The sequence below is a fragment of the Rhinichthys klamathensis genome, unplaced genomic scaffold, assembly GCF_029890125.1.
Source record: "Rhinichthys klamathensis goyatoka isolate OS25496 unplaced genomic scaffold, OSU_Roscu_1.1 h1tg000098l_1, whole genome shotgun sequence".
Taxonomy (NCBI): domain Eukaryota; kingdom Metazoa; phylum Chordata; class Actinopteri; order Cypriniformes; family Leuciscidae; genus Rhinichthys; species Rhinichthys klamathensis.
Window position 1 is genome coordinate 7,637,212 of NW_026606637.1, and position 23,427 is coordinate 7,660,638.

The 23,427-nt window shown below is 38.3% G+C and overlaps 1 protein-coding gene across 6 annotated transcripts in view; it reads left to right on the plus strand.

The window, feature by feature from the left end:
• Positions 1-22,075, plus strand: part of tmcc1b (transmembrane and coiled-coil domain family 1b) — a 37,055-nt gene extending 14,980 nt beyond the window's left edge. For 3 of the 6 annotated variants that reach the window (XM_056252846.1, XM_056252845.1, XM_056252850.1), the window contains exons 5-9: positions 5,710-6,141; positions 6,245-6,322; positions 10,995-11,488; positions 11,700-11,835; positions 20,873-22,075. In XM_056252846.1, coding sequence (XP_056108821.1) covers positions 5,710-6,141; positions 6,245-6,322; positions 10,995-11,488; positions 11,700-11,835; positions 20,873-21,187 — 1,455 coding nt within the window. In that variant the 3' untranslated portion in view covers positions 21,188-22,075. Of the gene's footprint in view, positions 1-2,664; positions 2,772-5,709; positions 6,142-6,244; positions 6,323-10,994; positions 11,489-11,699; positions 11,836-20,872 lie in introns of those variants that run through there. The other 3 variants (XM_056252851.1, XM_056252847.1, XM_056252848.1) reach the window with 3 other exon arrangements.
• The last annotated feature ends 1,352 nt before the right edge of the window (positions 22,076-23,427 follow it).

The window sequence follows — 23,427 nt, forward strand, 5'->3', positions numbered from 1 at the left end:
AATCCGCGAAAAATAGTTACTGGCCAGCTGTTTTTGAGGCGGATTTTCTATGAATGTGCGCATAGAAAATAATCTCTCAGAGAGCGCGCGAGCACTGATTAGTTTAAAATCGATTGAATGTTTAAACTGGTGAGACTTAAAAAGACTTCAGTCACGATGCACTGCTGGCCCGATTGTGCAAGTGAATATTCCGTCATGTCCCGACCTTACAGTCTATGGTCCCGACTCCTGAACGCGAGTGTGTATTATCGCCGCAGCGCTTGATGCCTGCCTTGCACAACACATTATGAGAGAAGAGATAAAAGACGCGGCACCGCTGAACACTCACGCTGTTTGTGAAATTGCGTCTGGAAGATAGTTGTTAAAAGGATGATTTGATTGTATTATCTGTGTGGATTACGATTGCGGGAATTTCCCGCATTATAAATGGGAGACCTGCGGGAATGATTAGAATTATGCGCAATACCCGCAATCCCGCGCCGAAATTCGAGCCCTGCTTCTATGTTATTGAAACTTGCCGGCCCAGAAAAGTTGTACGTCACACGCATCACACACATGACCAGCGTTGGCCAATAGTGAGCCTACATTCTGACGTACAACACAGAAGCGCTGCGCTATTACACTACGTGAACTCACTCAGAGGCCCACAGAGAAGAAAATGAATAGTTGAATAAAGTTGTTATTTTTGTTTGTTTTTTTGCGCACAAAAAGTATTCTCAACGCTTGATAAACATAGATAACATAGAAGACTATGGAGGAGTGAGACAGCTCTCAGATTTAATCAAAAATATCTTAATTTGTGTTCCGAAGATGAACAAAAGTCTTACGGGGTTGAAACCAACATGAGGGTGAGTAATTACTGACAGAATTTTCATTTTTGGGTGAACTATCCCTTTAACAGGCCTTTAACAGGCCATTAACAGTAAAAAAAATCCTTGCTGTTGAGTTCTATAAAGTATCCCAGCATGCCTTGTACATAACAGTAATCATTGTGAGGACGTGATCAGTGTTCAATAGGAGGTGATTGTAGGTTGTTTGAAAGCAATGGAAAGTCAGATTTGAATTTAACCGCAATCAGTGCAGATGGCAATCTGAAAGATTCTGTCTGAAAGAAACCTCCAGGATGGATGGACGGGTTGACAGCATTCACAGGTCAGGAAGCTTGTGTAGCAGGTCACTATGTTCTCTAAGCCTTGCTATATTTAGCCAAGTCTTTGGATGCACTTCAGTTCATGGCGCTTTTGCAGGCAGCAGCATTGAGTATAATGTCAAAATCAATGGATTTGTGCCCTTTTTCCAACCAGGATGTGGGATCAGGGTAACTGTTTGCTTTCTTGTGTCCTCAAGGATAGACTCAAGGTTAAGTTTGCTCATGCATGATGACAGGTGCAGCAACTTCATTTAGAATTGCAGTTCGCATAGTTGCAAAACCAGTTACTCTTCTGCTCAGCATTTCTCCATTACTGGATGCATTATGCTGCTGCTTACTCAAAATAGCCATTAGGGTTCATTTACCAGGATAAGTGTTCACCAAGACTACTGTATCTGGAGGGTAATTAACTCTTATAGACATTCCATACTCATAGTACTATGCTTTTAAGCATGCCTTTTTAAACAGCTAAGCATTTTCACCCGATACACTACAGGGTCTGGGTGACTGCCAACGTGTTTCAACTCACCTGTTGTTGGAGAACTTAATGGCGCTATCCTGAATGTTCCTCTCTCAGGGGAGTGTCCAAACATAAGCTGTCATTTATTTCAGATGACTATTTGAGCCTGGCTAGCTCAGTAGATGGCATTTATGTGAATTTGCTAGGGATGGTGTGCTTCTTTTTCGGTTTCAAATTGAAAAATTGAAATGCAATTTTTAAATGCCATCTGCTATCTCATATCTGTGGTTACAGTTTAGTTTTTACAGCTTAGTTTGTTGTCAGTGAAACTTGAGGCCAATGTATTTTGTCACAGAGAGGTAAGAGGCTTTAACTCCTTTGTTAATTTAACAGAACTGTGACTCCCAGATAAAGGGGGAGAAAATCCTCTCTTGACCAGTCAGGTGCGAAAAAGGCATCATAAGTCAGCTGTAGTGTCTCTAACAGGCATCATCTGGGTCTTATCGAATGGGCTGTCGTCCACGTGATCGGATCACCTAGTTTTCCTGTGCATGCGTGGCCACATAGCTCAGAAAATCTACCCATGTGTCTTATATCAGGTTGCAATAGGGAAACTTATCATTGGCAGTAAACAACCTGACCTTATTGGCAATAAAAAAATTTTTCATGATAAAACAATGCTGGTGGGGCTCTTAGCCAGTTTATAATGACCGATGGATGCTTAGATCATCCGTAGCTGTTTATCTACGATCAGTGAAGGCCATATCACTGATAATCTGGTTTCGACTCAGCTGTCAATGGGTGAAGGGACAGAGTTCATTTCATTGCAAGGTTGTACTAAAGATTTCACACTACTATAGCTTACTTAACTTGTACTATTAATAAAATAAAAAGTATTAAAAGGATGGTGTAAAAAAAAAAACCTTCATTTTTTTAAATGTTGGTTTCCTTTTTCATTTTCCTCAATTGATGATGTGGTGCAGTGTGCCATTCTTTATCAGTGAATGCCCTGCATTATCTCAGAACTTTGAGGCCTATGTCATAGTACAGAGGTCCAAAACGTCAACGTCATTTGACTGGAGACCGATGTAGTCACTCGCATAGTTCAAACGTGGCATGTCTTTCAAGATGGACTGCACTGAAAGTGAACCATCAATAATGGTAATTTAATCTAATCTTTCTATTCTTTTAGGAAAATAGAGTGCAAAATTTATTATTTTTCTCAAGTTAATAGTTTATTTGTCACTACTCTCTCTAGGGCTGGGTTATCGTCACAGTTCAATACATTGCAGTGCATAACAATAGCATACTTGGTTTAAATGAATCCTTAATTTCATTACTTTTGTGCATATTTAGATGACCTTCATCTTCATTAGTTGAACTGTAGAAAATGATTAGGGATGCACAGATGTTAAAATTCTGACATAATTATTTTCATGTTAGGCCTGATATTAAAATACAATTTTGTCTGAATTACAAATAAAGCACTAAAATATGTTTTTTTTTCCTTTCAGATTTGTTAAAGGTTACATTTAACAGTGTTATTAAATTGTTTTTTTTTCCTTTCAGATTTGTTAAAGGATAATTCCGGTATTTAACACTTTGAGTCTATTTTGTAGTTTGTTTTGGATGAACTAGAGTGGTGGACTTAGAAATTTTGACGATGGGTCCTGTCTCGACTTTTTGACTATTTTAGAATCGCCTCTGACCGCTTCAGAGTGGATGTCTATGGGCATGCTCAAACATGTCCTTAAAACAACCCTTAACGTTCGTTTTCAAAACTGTGCAACTCACCGAGTGGTTAGTGGTGTTTGTTGATGATTAGAAACAAATATATCGGCGCAATGTATGCTTTCAATCCGTGTTATTTGCTATAGTGGAACTATTTTTTCAGATACCTCACAACCGCATATAAACTTCCGCTTGATATTTGAGTCTGAAGCGTTAGCACACTCCCGACCACTTGATGGCGACAACCACTTTGCCGCAGTTGCTCAGCTCACGCTAGCCTTCTGAGAGACGGAGAACCGAGCGAAAAGACTACAACCAAATGTAAACAGACCCCTTTCCGTTCCCGGTAGCGCAGTAATATCAACGAGCACTGAGACCTCCAGCAGACATCAATGCGATTTAAAAAAAATGGCAAATAAAACACGACAGAAACTGTATTTCGCTACGCTACTTGTTTTGGAACATCAACGAACACCACTAACCACTCGGTGAGTTGCACAGTTTTGAAAACGAACGTTAAGGGTTGTTTTAAGGACATGTTTGAGCATGCCCATAGACATCCACTCTGAAGCACTCAGAGGCGATTCTAAAATAGTCAAAAAGTCGAGACAGGACCCATCGTCAAAATTTCTAAGTCCACCATTCTAGTTCATCCAAAACAAACTACAAAATAGACTCAAAGTGTTAAATACCGGAATTATCCTTTAAAGATTACATTTAACCGTGTTATTAAATTGTTGTGCTTTAAAATATTACATATCCAATACTCACTTAAAGTTAATCTAAATAAATAGTTTTAGAGATTATATAATTAGAGAAAAATAGGGTAATATGAATTACTAATATGACTCTAATATCAGTGTTTCCTCTAGGATTTTTTTCCAACTGTGGTGGCAGGCCCATTTACCCAGGGGGAGGGGGCGTGGCCCATGAGTGATATTCCCACTGGCCACGCCCCTTTGCCCCAGGTGTTTAAACCTCCCCAAAGTATTATCAGAGCCCGTCTATGGAGAGCCTGGCCACTCCCTATTAAGTCCTATTGTACCGAATTTTGGTTGTAGTTCCACCAGAATTCCACTGGGGGCGATCGCCCGAGTGCAAAATAAACGGGAGTCTATGGAGCTAGACGGCTAAATTTGTTTCTTTCACCCGATTGCTGTTGAGAAATCTCAGATTTTATTGTAGGTTTTACAAGTTCAAAATGGGTTATAGGTCGAAAGTTGAATGAACGAGTACTTATGTCCTTTCGATTTCTTACAGGTTGTTGCCCATAACACGCTAGCATTCTGCTAATGAACGCTGATTGGTCAGTAAAGGACTGATTACGACCAGAGATACCGCGGGACCAGAATGTTAAGAACTTTAGTTTAACAAAAACTCTTCTAGCATGTGTCAGCTGTGTTGTCGATGCCTCGAGAGAAGAAAAAAGTGCAGAGCGCGAAAGCACCAAAGTGACTGAAGGATTGCCGTAAAGCAGTATCTCTGGTCGTACGATGTGTATGACGTCATTGACATTTTAAAAGACTTTTTAAAGCAAATAAGTGACTCTAAAAAATCTAACACCCAGCAATGTGTAATTTCTTTGCATCTCCTTTCGAATGCAACATTCAAATTACTAGACAAAAAATTATATCCTGAGAAAAGTGGATTTTGAGGGGTATAGCTCCATATACCTCCATTCATTCTGCACTCGTCCTGTGAGCGCCCTCATAGTGGAACCAGAGTGGAACTGCAACCAGTTCAGAAGCCGGAAGTTTACTGAGAGTGAAAGTTCTCCCCTTATTAGACATTCTCTGGTATTATAATATGAAAGGCTCCAACAAGAGCAACGCAAAGTCACAGTGTGCAGCGCTTCGCATTGAAAAGTTGAGGGGGAAAAAAATGTTGTAACCGAACGCGACGTGCTGTTTGAATGCTGAATGGAGAATGACTGAGGAGAGATGAGTTTCCATTAACTTTAACTTAACGACTTAAATATTCATTTTTACCTCGCATTTGGATGACTTTAGAAGTCTTGGAATATAGTGCTAAAACTTTATGGTGCTTTACCATGGTTTTTTATGCCTTTAGTGGGGCTTAACAATAACATAATAGTATGCGCAATATCGGACCTCACCAGAGCCCAGACATTCTCTGACCTCACTGAGAAGCTGCAGCCGTGGCGGGAGGATTTTAGGTGTGGCGGCCCGCCACGACAGAATGAATGTAGCGGAAACACTGCTAATATATTGTGCATTCCTAGAAAAGTTGTAACTATCTATAAATTAAAACCATTTATACAAAGATCTAAATCATCAATGCAGTAACATTAGATTCTAAATACATGATTTTATCTGCATGGCACTAAATCTCACTCTTTCCTTTGCAGCAGGATCGTTTGGAGGTTTTGGGCCCCGCCATGTCTCCCAATGCTCTGTCAACCAGTTCAGACGGTGGTCAGTACGGTGTGGATTCAATGGATGGCACCCCGGACCCTCAGCGCACCAAGCAGGCCATTGCTCAGCTACAGCAAAAGATCCTCAAACTCACAGAGCAGATCAAAATCGAACAAACGGCAAGAGACGACAATGTAGCCGAGTACCTGAAGCTGGCCAACAATGCAGACAAACAGCAGAGTGCTCGCATCAAGCAAGTGTTCGAGAAGAAGAACCAGAAGTCTGCACAGACCATCCAGCAGCTGCAGAGGAAGCTGGAGCATTACCACCGCAAGCTCAGAGAGGTGGAGCACAATGGAATACCACGCCAGCCCAAAGATGTCCTGCGAGACATGCAACAGGGTCTGAAGGACGTGGGTGCCAAGGTAAAGGCTGCCCCATTTCTTTACAGTTTGGTACATTGAAGGATGTGTTTAGAAGTTTTTGGAGTAGATGTGTGCTGATCTGAAATGTTTTCATTTATTTTAGGGGATCAAACAGGACTTTTTAAGTTTTTCGTATGACACAGGCAGTGTAGACCAGTCTTGTACTCTGTCAGCAAGCCAGGTTTGGATCTTTTTCGTGATTGAAAGAGCTTAATGAAACGTTGGTTTAACATAACCATTTTAAATTATGGAATCAAAAGAATGATCATGTTTAGTCACTAGCTCTCTTCTCAAACCTAGTGAGCTGTCTTGCTGCCTACACCCTACATTAGGGCTGTGCGATATGACGATATATATCGGATGGACGATATAAAAAGCCTATCGTTTCATATTATGCCATATCGTTTATATCGTGGTGTCGCAAAAAAACATTGTTTACGGCAAAAATTTGGATGACTGCAATCTTTCACGACACCATGGGGATGCAGGCAGAAATATAGGCCTGGTCTGTTTTTTAGTTTCGGTTTGTATTTAATCTTCTAAAACCCGTCAGATCGTCTGTTTAAACCAGTTCTGTGGTGCAGATTGCGCGCATCTGGGCGGAGTTGTTAGCGCAAGCAGAGTTAGCGGAGGCCGGGGAGAGAAGGAGATCGTTTTACAGGGTATAGCCTTCATTCATTCTTTCTTGTTGATGTGTTTCGGGCAACAAGTTCATAGGCTCGATGGATATTACCAGTAATGTATTGTTCAGCCCATGGCTGTCACATCGTTTCGTTTTTTTTAATTCTGCCAATAATCTAAAAGCTATGGTTATATTAAATGTACAATTATCGTTATGTATATACTGACTTCACCCTGTGCTGCAACATTCATTTAGTTGTACATTCATTTACAGAAATCAGCTGGTTGAATTCAAATTGATGCTGTTATCGGATTTTCAGGTGATATTCCCAATTCATTCAGTTAACGGACGCTCTGAGGTAAAGTGTTCAGACTGCAGACTAAGCAACGATTGTATTTAATTGTACAGTACAGTACTATCATAACATAGTACAGACATGATCTTAATTCCATAATGTCCTTAAACATAACAATTTGCTGGCCATAAACTGACAGCGCGCGTCCGGTGTGCGATACCTCGAGTTGCTATAGACACGGCGCGCGCGCTTCTCGTCCGGTGAGCGACACCCTTTAGACATAATAAAGTAGCCTAGGCTAATTCTTAGATTAACGGATTTGTTAAACACATTTATAAAAAAAACGTAATCTTCGTTATCTCCAGGCCTACACTAAATGAAAGGCCTGTCTCATAGACGCCTGCCTCAAATACAAGCCGGTGCAGTTCGGCGATTTGGGAAAATAAAAGCCCGGGCTATTATTTGAAGTTTTACAGTATATCGTGATATATATCGTTATCGGGATATGAGATGACTTCTATCGTGATATGAGATTTTGGTCATATCGCCCAGCCCTACCCTACATATGTAGTTGCCTTCTAAAGGCTGGAATAAACCACTACTTTTGCCCAGATTGTATCACCGATTTGCAGTCTGGACAAGTCGACGCTAGTTGCTGAAAGCCAGAGCTAGTCTGTGAATTTTGGGCAGTCAGAGTGTACAGATTTCGCAGAAAATTGCGTAGTGCATGATGGACACAGACTCCGATTTGTTTTTAGCTTCAGACTATGATTCTGTCCAGTCTGAAGAAATCAAACGTGAGCGATATTTTGGCCAGATTTTAGAACACATATTGTTTTCTTTTGCCATATGCCAATGACTTACATCTCCTACCAACAAGGCACACGTTTCTGTGCGAGTTTGTTGTGTTGTATGTGATCCTCGGTCGTTTATTGTATGATGCCCAGTTTTTCTCTGTAAAGATTTACAAAGTTGGCAACTGTATGTCTAGTGTTTTTCCAGTTTAGAACCTCACAAGTGACTGATTTCGAAACACTTTACTTAGATAGCAACTAAGGTGGTTATAACCCTGAAATGAACAATGTAAAAACATTCAACTATTTCTGCCACAAGACCATCGTTACAGTTAGCATTACTACATTAAATATATGGTGAATGTTGGTGATTTGTGGACTGGAAAGCCTTCTATAACTTGAAACCTGGTTTCCACGTCAGCGCTGTTTGATCTGATATGGTTTATAACAGAGAATTCTGCGCTAAATTTGAATGCTTAGTTCTCATTATATCTCACGGTGATGTTAATTCTGCAGCAAATTCAATCGCTTTGTCACTGAATCTTCCATCGCTGTGCAGCAGAGTTTACACTGCGTTGTCAGTAGGGATGTGCACGAATATTCGAATTTTCGAATATTCGATCTGTAGTTATTATTCGAAAAATAAAATACTATTCGAATTTTACTACATTGCTTTGCTGGCCGTAAATGCAGTGAATCCATGATAAATCCCAAGCACTAACTCGCAGTTATAATTAAATATACTGGGTGGCGCTGTGGAGTGTTAACAAGTTGTGTGTATTTGATCACATAATGTTGTCGTCTGCCTCGCGAAGTTTGGAATTACTTGAAAATGATCTTACTAAATGGAATTACTTTTGATCAAATTAATTAATTAATCTGAGTTATAATATCATCAACACAATGAGAAATCACATGAAATCCAAACATTTGAATGAGGAAAGATAGCTGTCCATTCACTGCATTCACGACTGCAGGTAAGCGCAGCTGGACCCCGCGTGATCCGAAATGATAACTTATCTTATAGCAAAATGATTTTGAGACATATACTTCCTTTAAGTTTCGTTGAGGGAGACAGGTTTAAGAACAGAAAACGCAAAGTGCTGTTAGAAACTTAGAACACCATTATCTTTGTGTCTCTGAAGCGTCTGTCAGCGCAGCGCCTTTTCTCACTCGAGCATAAATTGCTGGCGGCGCCCCTGCATGTGGATATTGTTTTTCTCAATAAAAACGTGAAACAATATAAACACAATAATCATATGCTGACTCGTGTGTTTGTGTGTGTGTGTACGTTCTGTACGATATCTGGTGCAATCTGCTTTATTAGGCGTTTTTTTTCCTGTTCGCGCTGCTTAAGCATGCTTTTATTAATGCTTTTGTTTTTTATATTTTTTGTTTACACATAGGCCTACTGTTTAATGTTTTCAACTAAAAGAAAACTTTTACATATATTGTAAGCTTGTTGTGTATATTGCCTAATTGTAAGCTTGTTCAGAAATGGTGACAAAAACGTGAAAAAAAAATTAACTTAAAAAATAACGTCTTTTTCGTTAAACGTCATTTAAATAAACGAATATTCGATTTTTATGAGCCTGAATATTCGAATGCAATATTTTTGAAAAAATGCCCATCCCTAGTTGTCAGTTATTGGTCCGAGCTGATAAACGGCCCATGCTACACAGCTCAAAAGACAATACAATACTGCACGTATTGTTCTGCTTTCATTCCGTTTGTAGTTTGATCAGTTTTTCATATGCAACAGACATGGCAGCTCTTATCAGTTGGGCAATGTGGTGGTGGTTCCAGTCCGACCTCTAACAAAATGCTCCCCAGGAAAAAAGGTTGAATGGCAATGACTTGCGATAACTGAATGATTTTAATTAGGGCTGTCAGTTAAACGCGTTATTAACGGCGTTAACGCAAACCCATTTTAACGGCGTAAATTTTTTTATCGCACGATTAGCGGTCTTTTTGGCCCAGCAAGCTTTGTAGTTTTTTTCACATGCTTTTGCAACAGCATGCGCGATGAAACCCATTAATATCAATGGCTTGCGCCGCGCGAGGACGTTTTGTTGCTTCGTCGACCAAAGCGCAAGCGGATCTAGCTAGACCGTAAACAAAACAACAGGCACGCCGCACACACTTGTTTGGGCTTGCGAGCCGGCCAAATAGTTGGTTAACGTTACGTTTTGAGTGGATGACGAGCGCGAGACGCCGAAATGGATGCCAATAAGATTCTGAATGGAAAGTTTACTTTTAAAAAGTTGCCAAATGGTTCCATTGACAAGACCAAAGTGATCTGTGTGTTTTGTCGTTGTGAACTGAGCTATCATCATCGCGATCGCAGCACGTCCAGTCTGAAATACCACTTGATGGCCAAGCACACACACACAGCTGATGCGAATTCTCCGCCCCCCTCGTCAATATCAGGACCTCGTCAGTATTTCTTTCACCCTTTTATTGATGGACAGTGTTCCATTGTGTGAGAGATTATTTGCTTCAAGTGAGAATGTTGGTGTGAAATTGAACACAGTATATGCCAATGTTGTTTTCAATAAAAAACATTTGCACAAAGCAAGCCTCCGATCCACTTTTCCATGTTGATAAGAGCATTAAAATGAGAAAAAATAATGGGACAAAAAGAAATCAAGAGACATTTAGAATAGATAAAAATGTGCGATTAATTGCGAGTTAACTATGCCATTAATGCGATTAATCGCGACTAAATATTTTAATCGTTTGACAGCACTAATTTTAATACTTCAAAAAGTTATGGAAAGTAACTGCAGATAGTTGAGAATTCTGGGATTGCATTCTATGAGAAGGATTCAATGCTACCTTTTGTAATGTTTCTGCCTACCTTTCGGAACGACCTACGTTTTGGAAGTGTGCCTATGGAGCTTTAAAATGCTTTCTGGGTAGGCGGCTCACTAGCTTTTGGAATAGAGCTTTGTTACCACTGTTTCCCTATTAGTTATTCTTTACTTTACAGGCACATTGGACCAGTTTACAATCCTAAAATAAAAACAAATCTCAGACTTTTCACCTTTTTTGCCACTTCAAGTGACCGTGATTAAACCTATCCAGAAGTTCTAATGACACTGATAAATGTATTTGACTAAATCATGTTTTTTTCGCTCAGGTAACTGGTGGCCTCTCCAGTATCTCTCAGGCCACTCACTCCGCCGCAGGAGCAGTTGTGTCCAAACCTCGTGAGTTTGCCTCTCTTATCCGCAACAAATTTGGAAGCGCAGACAACATCTCTGGCCTAAAAGATTCTCTGGATGAACAACAAGGGGATGAGCCTGTAACAAGTACAGGGATGGCAGGCACTAGGACCCCAGGACCTGGGCAGCTGCAGTCCAGCCCAAAATATGGAAGTGAGGAAGACTGCTCCAGCGCTACGTCAGGGTCTGCAGGAGCAAATAGCACCACAGGGGCTCCTGGAGGGCCTCCGAGCTCAAAGGGTAATACACTGGAGCATGGCCAGAGCTCTGGCTTTGATGCTCTGCTGCATGAGATCCAGGAACTGAAGGACAACCAGAATCGACTAGAAGAATCATTTGAAGACCTGAAGACTCACTATCACAGAGACTACACAGATATCATGCAGGCTCTGCAAGAGGAGAGATTCAGGTACACGTTACTATAGAAACTGACTCTACTGGCACTAATAAGTGGTCTATGTAGGTTTCAAAGGTTTGTATGGATTTGAAAGGTTTCACCGTCAAAACAGTATGCTTGTTTAGAAAGTGTTGGAAAGAATGATTATGGTATTTTCTGGCCTTTTAAGCCCCTTTCTTGAATTTATATGTTGTTTTATCTTGTTTTGTATGTGCATGTGTAGGTGTGAGCGTTTAGAGGAGCAGTTGAATGATTTAACAGAGCTGCATCAAAATGAGATTCTCAACTTGAAGCAAGAGCTGGCCAGCATGGAGGAGAAAATCGCTTACCAGTCTTATGAAAGAGCCAGAGATATACAGGTACTTATGTTCAACATCATATATACTTATATTATTTGCTTTTATTTGTAGGTTTTCAGTTTTCATTTTAATTTCGTTTGTTATGGAAAAATAACGCAAATAAAATGATTTAACGCACCCCCACCGCCCCAGACCTATGTAGGTCATCTTACATTTCACACAGTTGATTGGTGACGAACATGATGCAGGGCAACAGCTCGCTGCGTGATGTAGCCTATAGAATGCAGTAAGAAGGCCAATGAAATTCAAGATATCAGGGCAAAAATGCCTCTATGATTTTTTTGTATCATATTTATATCAAATAATATAGTTAATCAATATCACACCAGTGCAAATGTGATAATGATTTTATACAGCAGTTCAATGAATAAGAAGTTAATATTCTATTTGTTGTTGTCTCAATTTTGCCAACAAAAATATTACCTGTAAAGCCGCAACAGAACGGTTTCGCGTCTCCGAGCAAGTAATTTATGAAAATATGTATATTTGTAAAAAATATGTAATTGAAAGTAATTTCATATTTTGGGAATAGTTTGCCAAAAAATTTAAATTCTGTTTATTTACATTTACTCATCCTTATATTGTTTCAAACCTGTATGACTTTCTCTCTTTTGCGTAACATAAAGATGATGTTTTTTGCGAAATTGAAGAATGTTGGTAACCAAACTCTTTTGGTCTGTAAATATATCTAAATACCAATTCAGATCACTGATCACATCATGGCCATTGAAGCCCAAACATTTATGTGTAATTTATGTGTAATAAATTATTAGGGATGGCCCGATACCATTTTTTTTCAAACCGATACGAGTACGAGTATTTACATTTGTGTACTTGCCGATACCGAGTACCGATACCGATATTTCTACCGCAAAAGTAATAGGCTCCCAGAAAAGAAGACGACTATTTTAGAACACAGGTTAGAAGACTGTTTTTATTTTCTTCTCTGCTTGTTTTAACAAGTCTAAAAATAAATAAAAATTAGTAAAATAATAAATGTATTAACACACAAACCACTGTTAATTTAACATAAAAGCAAGCAGGCTACTGCGTGCATGGTCTGGCATGACTGAATGCGCGCAAAGTGCGCTCCCTTAATAAATCCTAAAAGCTGACAGTTCATCGCGATCTCACACATCTCTGTTATTATCAATGAAGCTGACTGCACAATCAATCTTTCATAATATCCACACTTTGTTTGTTATAATTAGAGGATTTGCCAGCATACAGAATTCAGCACTGAACAAAAAAGTCCGTTTTGAGCGGTGAGGGGAGTCTATCTTAAATGCTTCTGATTGGCCATTGCGTTCCAGAAATCAACACATATGTCTGTGATTAGCTACATCGCTCAACGCTGTAACCATGTTATGAATAGAAACTCTGGCCTGTAAATCGTTTCTATTTTGTTGTAGTTGTTCTTGTTGCTTTTCTGCAAGAGATGAATAAAAATCTTTTAGTTTTTATGTTTTATTCATAGATATTTCTAGTTTGCGGGAGTCCCGCGAATCGTTTTATTCTCCCGTAACCCGCACACACAGAGTCGTGCATTACCGCCCGCGCGCGCGCTCGGCCATCAGATCTATGATGCGTCTTCAGATGTTTAATTAGATTGCTGGTGTTAAACGATGTACTTTCTTTCCCTCCTCTCGACACCTTAGCTGAACATAACTCACAGTCTGCCTTGCTGTTGTCATCATCCCTTATCTTGAAATGAGCCCAAACCGCCGACATTATAGGTATGGCGTTATTATCCTGGCAAATGTCGAGAGCGCATTATTGTAGCGCGAAAGTACATTAATATAATGCGCGAGCGTGAATCTCTCTGCTCGCGCGCGGAATATGATGTGCCGAGCGTGAATCTCTCTGCTCGCGCGCGGAATATGATATGCCGAGCGTGAATCTCTCTGCTCGCGCGCGGGAACTGGGCGCGCGCGCGCTCTCAGATACACTTCTCTTGTAAGAATTCTCTCTCTGGGCTGAGTGAGCTCGCTGCCTCGCTCAGAGAATATGCCTGCACTTAAAAACGTGTTCAGTGCAATCGCGAATCGCTCCTCTTCCCCAGCTAACAATTTTAGGTTATAAGAACGTTTTCATAACGTTCCCATTAAGTTATAAAAACGTTATTTCTGAATGTTCTAGGGAATTTCAAAAAGTCCCGTTTTTTAGACGTTTTATTAACGTTATTTCTTGGTTATAAGAACGTTCAATTCTCCCGTTATGTAAACGTTGTATTAATGTTATTTCCTGGTTATAATAACGTTAGAACGTTCAATTCTCCCTTTGTATAAACGTTGTATGTATTAACGTTCTTGCTTGGTTATAAGAACGTTATTCAAACGTTCAATTCTCTCATTATATAAACGTTCTCTTAATGTTTTTCTAAGATAATGAAAAACGTTTCATTCAATAAAAAAACATTAGGAAATGTTTTAATAATTATTAAAACCTGTCTTAATGTTTTTTATATAACAATATAATAGGCCTAGCCTATATGAAGAACCTAAAACAAGAACTTTCAGATTTTAAAATTAAGACAAAAATTAAAAAAAAAAAGACCCATGAATCATGTCTATAATATGTGTAATGTAGTCCACTGAAGTCGAGTTGAATTGAACCCAAGTAGGCCTATAGTTTATTCCAATAAACCGATTTGGGTTGAAGTGACCATATGAAATTAACATGAACATAAACTTGGAAATTGTTGTAAAAATGAGCTATATAAATTAAATTAACTTTAACTTGTGAATGTCATTGGATGTTTTTGGTCATTATCCTTGTCCTTGTGTTCCCATTGTCTCTTGTCTAGCTTTGTTCCCTGTACCATTGTTGGTGATTCTATGTTTAGTCCAAGTTTATGTTCATGTTAATTTCATATTGTCACTTCAACCCAAATCGGTTTATTGGAATAAACTATACTTGGGTTCAATTCAACTCGACTTCAGTGGACTACATTACACATATTATAGACATGATTCATGGGTCTTTTTTTTTAAAAAAATTTGTCTTAATTTTAAAATCTGAAAGTTCTTGTTTTAGGTTCTTCATATAGGCTAGGCCTATTATATAGGCTACCTTGTTATATTAAAAACATTAAGAAAGGTTTTAATAATTATTAAAACATTTCTTAATGTTTTTTATTGAATGAAACGTTTTTCATTGTCTTAGAAAAACGTTAAGAGAACGTTTATATAATGGGAGAATTGAACGTTTGAATAACGTTCTTATAACCAAGCAAGAACGTTAATACAACGTTTATATAAAGGGAGAATTGAACGTTCTAACGTTATTATAACCAGGAAATAACATTAATACAACGTTTACAAAACGGGAGAATTGAACGTTCTTATAACCAAGAAATAACGTTAATACAACGTCTAAAAAACGGGACTTTTTGAAATTCCCTAGAACATTCAGAAATAACGTTTTTATAACTTAATGGGAACGTTATGAAAACGTTCTTATAACCTAAAATTGTTAGCTGGGGAAGAGGAGCGATTCGCGATTGCACTGAACACGTTTTTAAGTGCAGGCATATTCTCTGAGCGAGGCAGCGAGCTCACTCAGCCCAGAGAGAGAATTCTTACAAGAGAAGTGTATCTGAGAGCGCGCGTCCAGTTCTCGCGCGCGAGCAGAGAGATTCACGCTCGGCACATCATATTCCGCGCGCGAGCAGAGAGATTCACGCTCGCGCATAATATTAATGTACTTTCGCGCTACAATAATGTGCTCTCGACATCTGACAGGATAATAACGCCATATATAGGCTACTTTCCTATGCCTCAGTTCACCTCGACAAAGCACTCGCGGCGGCCAGTTTCGTTTTGCAAAATGTACGTGGTATCGGTGCGTGGTATCGGCAAATTTTTACGAGTACGAGTATATTAGGACAGTATCGGCCCGATCCCCGATGCCAGTATCGGTATCGGGCCATCCCTATAAATTATGTTGAATCAAATAAAATATTTCTTTCTAAAGCAATTTTTTGTCATGTCTACATTTCTCATCTAACACAATAATTAATTTAAATGATCTTTTGGGGGTAATTTCTCAGCCAAATTTGATGTGATTTATTTGAAAATAAATAATTGAATCAATTAATTAATTAATTGGCACATCATGTAATTATTTAGATAAAAAAAATTGTAATCACTTGAAAACCTAATTATTTATAATAATATAGTATTAGGGTTGTCAATCTAATTAATTGGTAATCGCACATCAAATTTGCATGAGAAATTCTTATTTATTGAACTGCTGTATAAAATCAATATCACATTTGCACTCATGTGATATTGCTTAACTATATCATATGATATAAATATGAGACGACAAAAATCATACAGAGGGATTTTTGCCCTCATATCTTGAATTTTTGGGGCCCTCTTACTGCATTCTATAGGCTACATCACGCAGCGAGCTGTTGCCCTGCATCATGTTCGTCACCAATCAACTGTATGGAATGTAAGATGACCTACATGGGTCTGGGGTGAGGTGGGGGTGTAAAATGGGTTAAATCATCTCAACACATTATTTTATAGTAATTTTTAGTAATCAAAGTAAAATTATAAGTAATTAAATTAACGTGTTCAATCAACAGTCCTTTTATATATATATTATTTAAAATTATATAAAATTATTTCTCATTTAACTTGAATTTTTCAGTTTTAGGCTTTTTTTGTAATGTTAGTACTTCAACTTGAACTTAGCAAAGACATAATTTCTCATTTTCATTTATTTAAGAAGCTTTTTATCTAATACTTAAATTTTATTTTATTTCAGCTTTATTTCAGTTAATAAAAACTATTTAAATCGTAAATAGCTTTAGTTTTAGTTAATATCAACAGCATCCAACATGCACATGAAACATTGGATGGTAAACATTTAGAGATATTTAAGTGAAATAGATCAAATGTTGTAAATATTGCTAGGAGATTTATTTGATAGTATTTTGGGAATGCATTTGCAATGTGAGCAAACCGGTTTCATATCAAAGTTATTTTAACGGTGGAAAATGTCCTGAATAAACATTACTGTATTATAAAAATACTAGGGCTGTCACGATTCCTCGATTAAATTTGAGTACTTGTTTTAAAATAAAAATAAAAACCTCGATTGCAATTTACCTGTGTTGAGTAACCGGCAAAATACCGGAAGTGGCGTGTTCCACGGACGAGAATCCATGAAGCGCGTTATTAGACCGTTTTCTAAGGCTGCACAATGTATTAAGCATTTTAAAAAACAGTAAAACCATTTAAAAAACATACTACAGGCATATATATTCATAAAGGTATATTATGCACCGTGGGTTTAAAGTCCCTTTGTGGTGAAAATCAAGCTTTTAATGACTATGTTGTGTTTTTAATATGCTTTAGGACAAACCATGTGCAAATTCATAAGTCAACACCATTGCTGAGTATTTTCTCTGTAAAACTGCAGTGAACCAAAGGCAGTCTCAAAATTGTGGTTTGAAATTGCTGGTCTGAGCTGGTGTGCGTGAGTGGAGGTGGGGCTAATTTTAAATATTCATAGCACCGCGTATACTAATTGAGGCAAGGGTTTAGAGTTACATTTTAAACACAAAAAGCTATTTTAAGGCATGAAGACATTTTTTTTCATGTAATTTTGGTGATCAAAGATGAGTTTTAAGGGATAAAATTGACTACAGGAGGACTTTAATATATATATGCTCTATGTATTTGCGTGTAGGCTACATGCGTCGTACATGAGTTACATGTGTGTCTCAAACTCCCATCTATGCATGTGCTGAGTTTGGGTTGCTTATAATGTTCATGTCGAAACGCAATGTGCGCCATTTCATCAGATTTGTAAGGTAAATCATTTATAAACCTACGCTAACACAGGATAGTATTGTTTCTAACTATGCAAATTGTTCATTGCGATTTCAAAATAAAAGTTTAAACCCTCGCTCTGACTTTGCATGTTTTGATGTCCACATATTCTTGTTCAAGAAATTACAGTGAATGTAGCATTTCTATCATAAAGAAGAGGCCTAATAGTAAAGATCAAGTAAACATTTGAATTAAATATCTTTGGCCAAAATGAAACAAGGATTTGATCTGCTGTAAAGTGTAACAACTCCAGCCCGTTGGCGCCCTCTGCAGGAATTAGTTATAAAACATAATCTACATAAAATGATTGTTTATATATTATGTTGTTCTATGAAACCATATGATTACTTGCTTTTGATAGTTTATTTGAACCAAATAGCATTGCTTCATTGTTATTATGTATGTATTTGTTATTATATAAGTCATTTTAAAGGCTCCGGTCTTTGCTTAGGGCAATTTTTATTACCACAAAAGGATTATCTGATTAATCGTCAAAAAATCGACCGATTACTCAGATGAATATACAATTGTTTGATTAATCAAAGATATTTTACAAAACTGTCCCAAGATTTTTATTTTATTTTATTTATTTTACCAGTCTTAGGGCCTGTTTACACCTGGTCACTTCATGCGTTTTTACTGATCGGATAACATAAATGGATCTCCGCAAAACCAATATAAATCCGAACTTCAATTCCCGCAGTAAATGCAAATCTAATGGATTTCACGCCAACTAAAGCAACAGATATGAGCTGCATTTTATTTATCATCAGCTAATTTCAAGATCAAATACAGCAATAGGAGAGAAAGCGCCATCAGCACTGGTAAGATAATTTAGTCTCACTTCTTTAATGAAGATGATTGTGTGTTGACCGTCTGCGACTTACTTTCAGTTTAATTTGCGCCAGTTTGTGCGTTGCCTTGCTAAAGAGATACTCAGCTACTCGTCTGTGGTGATCCTTGTTGGAGCAGCGCTGTCATATTTAGCTAAAGCATGTTATATAGCCTATAACACTCAAACGTTTTTTTTTCTTCCTTTTTTTGAGTAGTAAAATTTACACACCTGGTCTTTTCACATTCGAATAGCTTTCCGCTCATAGAAAACGCAGGTGTAAAAAGGCCCTCTGGCATATGAACTTTTAAGTGAAACGAGAGAATGCTAATGCTGAGATTTCTGATGGGAAATAACATTAGCTGTTATCGTTAAGCTATTTTGTATTGATCAGATGGACAACGTTTAGTCTTCTAATTCAGTTTTCATAATGAAAGCCATATGCGACTCACTCTCAGTCCTCTTTGAGGCCTTATGTTTAATATTATACAGCTAAATTGTACATGTTCTTCTCTGTTACCCATCACTATCATTCGAGTCTTGCATTAACTGGAATGGAGGTTGTTTATCAGCTGCACTAGCATCATGTTGTCTTTCTCTTAAAGGTGCCCTAGAATGGTTTTTTTTTTTTTTTTTATAATATTTCCTGGGTTACCCTTATAATGTTAGTATGTTTTTTAGATAAAAAATATTCATAATTTATAAATAAATGGCATTTTTCCTAGCCTGCTTTTAGCCTCTGATTTGAACACTCTGTTTGAAGGGGCGTGTCTGCTGTGGGATTCAGTGTAACCGCGGCCACTGCTGTGATTGGCTGACATGCTTGCATATGAAATAGCTACGCATTACATGTGAAACTCTCTCCCGAATACCTTTACTACTGCTATTATACGTTTTTACTATAACAGCTATCGAGATTAACGAATCGTGAGATGTTTTTAAAGTATTTAGATCTATTCCCATCACATAAAATGTTGCCGTGATGAGCATTGAGCAGATGACAGTGATCGCGAGAATGAAGATCTTATCATTGCAAAGCAGTTTCTGCACTCTCTCTGCTTTCACCAATGCAAACACGATGATGTAAATACAGTAAGAGCTTCGTTGTGCAGTAACGTGCGTCATTGATTTCATAACGAGTTTGGCAAGTGTCCAGATAAACTCGCGCTGTGTGGAAAGATTGTTCTTTGATCGCTTTCTGTATATAATTTGTTCACAATTTAAATGCGATTATTTTCATCCTACTAAAAGAAACGATGTGAAGCTGATATTTTAGTCACTGGCTTGACTTACTGATGCATAAACAGTATTGAACGATTTTGAGAGAAAGATTACCTGTCTGAACTTGAACAATTACACATCAGAAAGTGTTGCTTGGTAGCTCGATCCGAGGCCAGCTCTGTATTGGCCCAAGTTGAGGAAACAGTCGGTGAAATGTTTGGAAATTTCCAGAGAAAATAAAATTAACCCATTGTTTTATTCAGAGGCTCAGATGAAGGAACTAAAAAATACTTTTGTGTTCATGTGTACATCCACACTGAGCAACTGCCATGCTTCGGCTGCGCAGTTCCGCCTGGCATTGAGGGCTGGCATTATGCAAATATTTGGAGGCGTACATATTAATGATCCCGACTATTGCGTCACAGTCGGTATTGTGTGGAGAACCGACCGTTTTTCAGGGGTGTTTTTCATAAACGTGAATTAAATGAGAACGCGAAAACAGTCCAGTTTGAGATTCACTCTATGTCATGTCCATGCACTGAACTCTTGTTATTTGACTATACCAAGGTAAATTCAATTTTGAATTATAGGTCACCTTTAAGCCGGCTTTCAGCTATCTCCAGCATTCATGTATGATTTTCATGTCGTCCCTGAGTGGCAGTTACACAGAAACTTAATGATCATGACACAGCTGTCAACCTCTGCTTATTCACCATGGTAAAGTAAATAAACAATGAATGTATATATCCACACAAAACAAATGACTGGCAATACATCTAAAAGAAACACAAGTTTTTTAGGACTAATCAATGTAAATAATTATTTCATTGTAAAATATTTGTTTAGGATATGATTCATAACCGCCCATTTTACAGAAATTGTTTTAAAAGACATTTTCGTATTTAAAAACATATGGCTAATTCTCATCTCAAGTTGATGGTTTTGATTAGAGTACATCAAATCTAGTCAGGCGGTCGCATATGGTTTAGACGCTAAAGTAAAAATACTCCAAAAACACTTGCAGCATCCATAGTTCTCTCATTTTGGAAATGGATGACTTCCGGTGTGTCGTTTGTCAGAGATGGTAAAAAGGTGGCTTTGCTCATAACATCTTTCTCGCTCACTGTTCCTGTAGGAGGCGCTGGAGGCCTGTCAGACGCGCATCTCTAAGATGGAGCTTCAACAGCAGCAACAACAAGTGGTTCAGTTGGAAGGTTTGGAAAACGCCACAGCACGCACTTTACTCGGCAAACTCATCAACGTGCTGCTGGCCGTCATGGCGGTACTCCTAGTGTTCGTCTCGACGGTCGCAAATTGTGTAGTACCACTGATGAAAACACGTAGCCGTACACTTTCCACATTGCTCCTTGTTATAATCTTGGCTTTCTTGTGGCGGAATTGGGAAGCTATGTCGCAGTACCTGGACCGATTTCTGCTGCACCCCAGATGACCTGCAGGGGCGCTGCTGTTTTTGTCATTTCATGAAGGGACTGGAGGGCGGGAATTCAAAGATTTTGATTCAAAGATGGAGACTAACACTGCCTCAGTTGCACTTAGTACGGAGGGATGAAGGGATGCAGCACAAGAGTGGTGGACGGACAAATCCTACAACCTCTTTATCTCGTTTTTTTTTTTTTTTTTTTTAACGAAGGAGTGAATTTGTTTACATTTTGATGATCTCTTTCTGTCTACATGAAGTTGTATTGCTGAGTTTCCTATTATTTGTTGTTGGAAATGATGCAAGTCGTGTTCATTGTTCTCGTAATTGTTAGGATATACATTTATGCAATTTCCTGAGTGTTGAGTTGCATTGACTTGACTGGAGTGGTTTTAACATGCACTGGATGGAGATCTCTCTCCTCGTTTTTAATACCATAGTAACTGATCGTTTCACTCCTAACTTTAAGCTGTGTTACTCATTTCTTTTAGTCTCTTCTACTGTCGTCTTGCTCTTTCTCATACGTGCATCTCTAACTCGGTTAATTTCCTGTGCTCATTTTCTTCACTCACTCTTCACTCAAAACCGTTTGCTGCTGTTTGGACTTCACTGCAGTTGTTGCTGAATGAAGGAAAAGATGGATTCTGGTGGAGAGGAGGCATCTGGAGTTTGTCCGAATGGGGTGAGCCGAGTCGGCCCCTCTTCATCTTCGGCTCAATGCCCTCCTAGAGGCACAGTCCCCTGGTATATGAACAGAACGAACATACTTGAAGAGCTAGAAATGCTCAAAGACTCTCAGTGCTTCCGTACTGTTTCTTATAGTGACGATGAAATAGTCCTTTTTAGTTTTTTTTTATTTTTTAAAATGAAATTAATAAACACGCTGTTTTAAAATTGCAATGTCGCGTGATTGAATATTTGTGCTTCTATAGAGTTGTAATGCACCCAGAGTGCAGAAATCTGCTTTCACTTTTCAGATGATTGTTTTATCATGCATCTGGTTATGATTTTTTGCATAAGCAAGCCATTTCATTTGAGCTGAAATGTGTTGATAGATTATATATGTGCATTTTCTCGCCAGACAGAAAGGTGCAGACGTCCGGTTCCTGTAAGTATGCAGAGTTTTTGTTAAAATTATTCATATTAACACTTCTGCTATTGTGCAGTAAGCAGTGTCATCTTTTCAAAATTTTATCTTGGGGTTTAGACATAATATTTGTAAATATTATTTTATAATCTGGCTTTATAGCTTATTCTTAAAGGATCATGAAACCCCAAAACCCCATAATCAAATTTTTTTTTTTTTTTATGTGAACAGTTATATACAGGTTCCACACAGAGTAATAGCACTCAACAAGTAGAAACTGGTTATTTTTGCGCTTTCTGGAGCTATTTGTCTTCTGGTTTGAAAAAAGCAAGGCTGAAGAAATATCAGGAAATGTGAGGTAAGGCGTCTACATCATCAGTTTCTGAGCTTTTTTCCACATTTATGAGAAAGAACTGCAATCACTGCGCCGTATTATGCATAAGCGGTTTTATCACAATGCACGAGAAAGTATCACTGCTCTCTTGTCAGTTTAACCCTCATTGTTGTCATTCAGAAACATGGGTCGTAAGTGTGTGTTTCCTCGATGCGAAAACTCAAAAGTATTGTTTGCGTTTCCCCGCGACGCGGCCAGAGCTGAAGCTTGGGCTCAGGCGGCTGGTTTGCTGTGGTGTACCAACACTCATGGGAAATATGTTTGTAACAAACATTTTACACCGGAAAGCTTTGTGAATTTTGGACTGGTAGAATCTTTTAAAGTAAGATCTGGTCCCAATTCCTTTTGCTTTTACCGTCTCCACAAATAAGGTAAGTGTTTGTTGAAATATTCTTTTTTGTGTGTGTGTATTTAGATGGAGCAGATATTGTCAAAGTTAACCAGTTACTATGTAATTTTCTGTGATCTGGGTAATTGTTATCGTATTGTATATAAAACGCAATGCGTGTTATTAAAAGTACCTTTTAAGCGAAAAATCTGCATCAATCAATGTAATTACACGAGGCGGCTTTGAATCAACACCGGCCCGAGGCATAAGCGAACTAAGCGGCTGCTTGGGGCCCCTTGGCCACCAGGGGGCCCCCCAATCGAGTCGAAAAATCGAAAAATATTTTTTTAGATAACTTAAACAAGTGACATAAATGAATGAATTAATATGAATGAATGAATAATTAAAGACAAAAAAAATTCTGATTTCATGATCAATATACC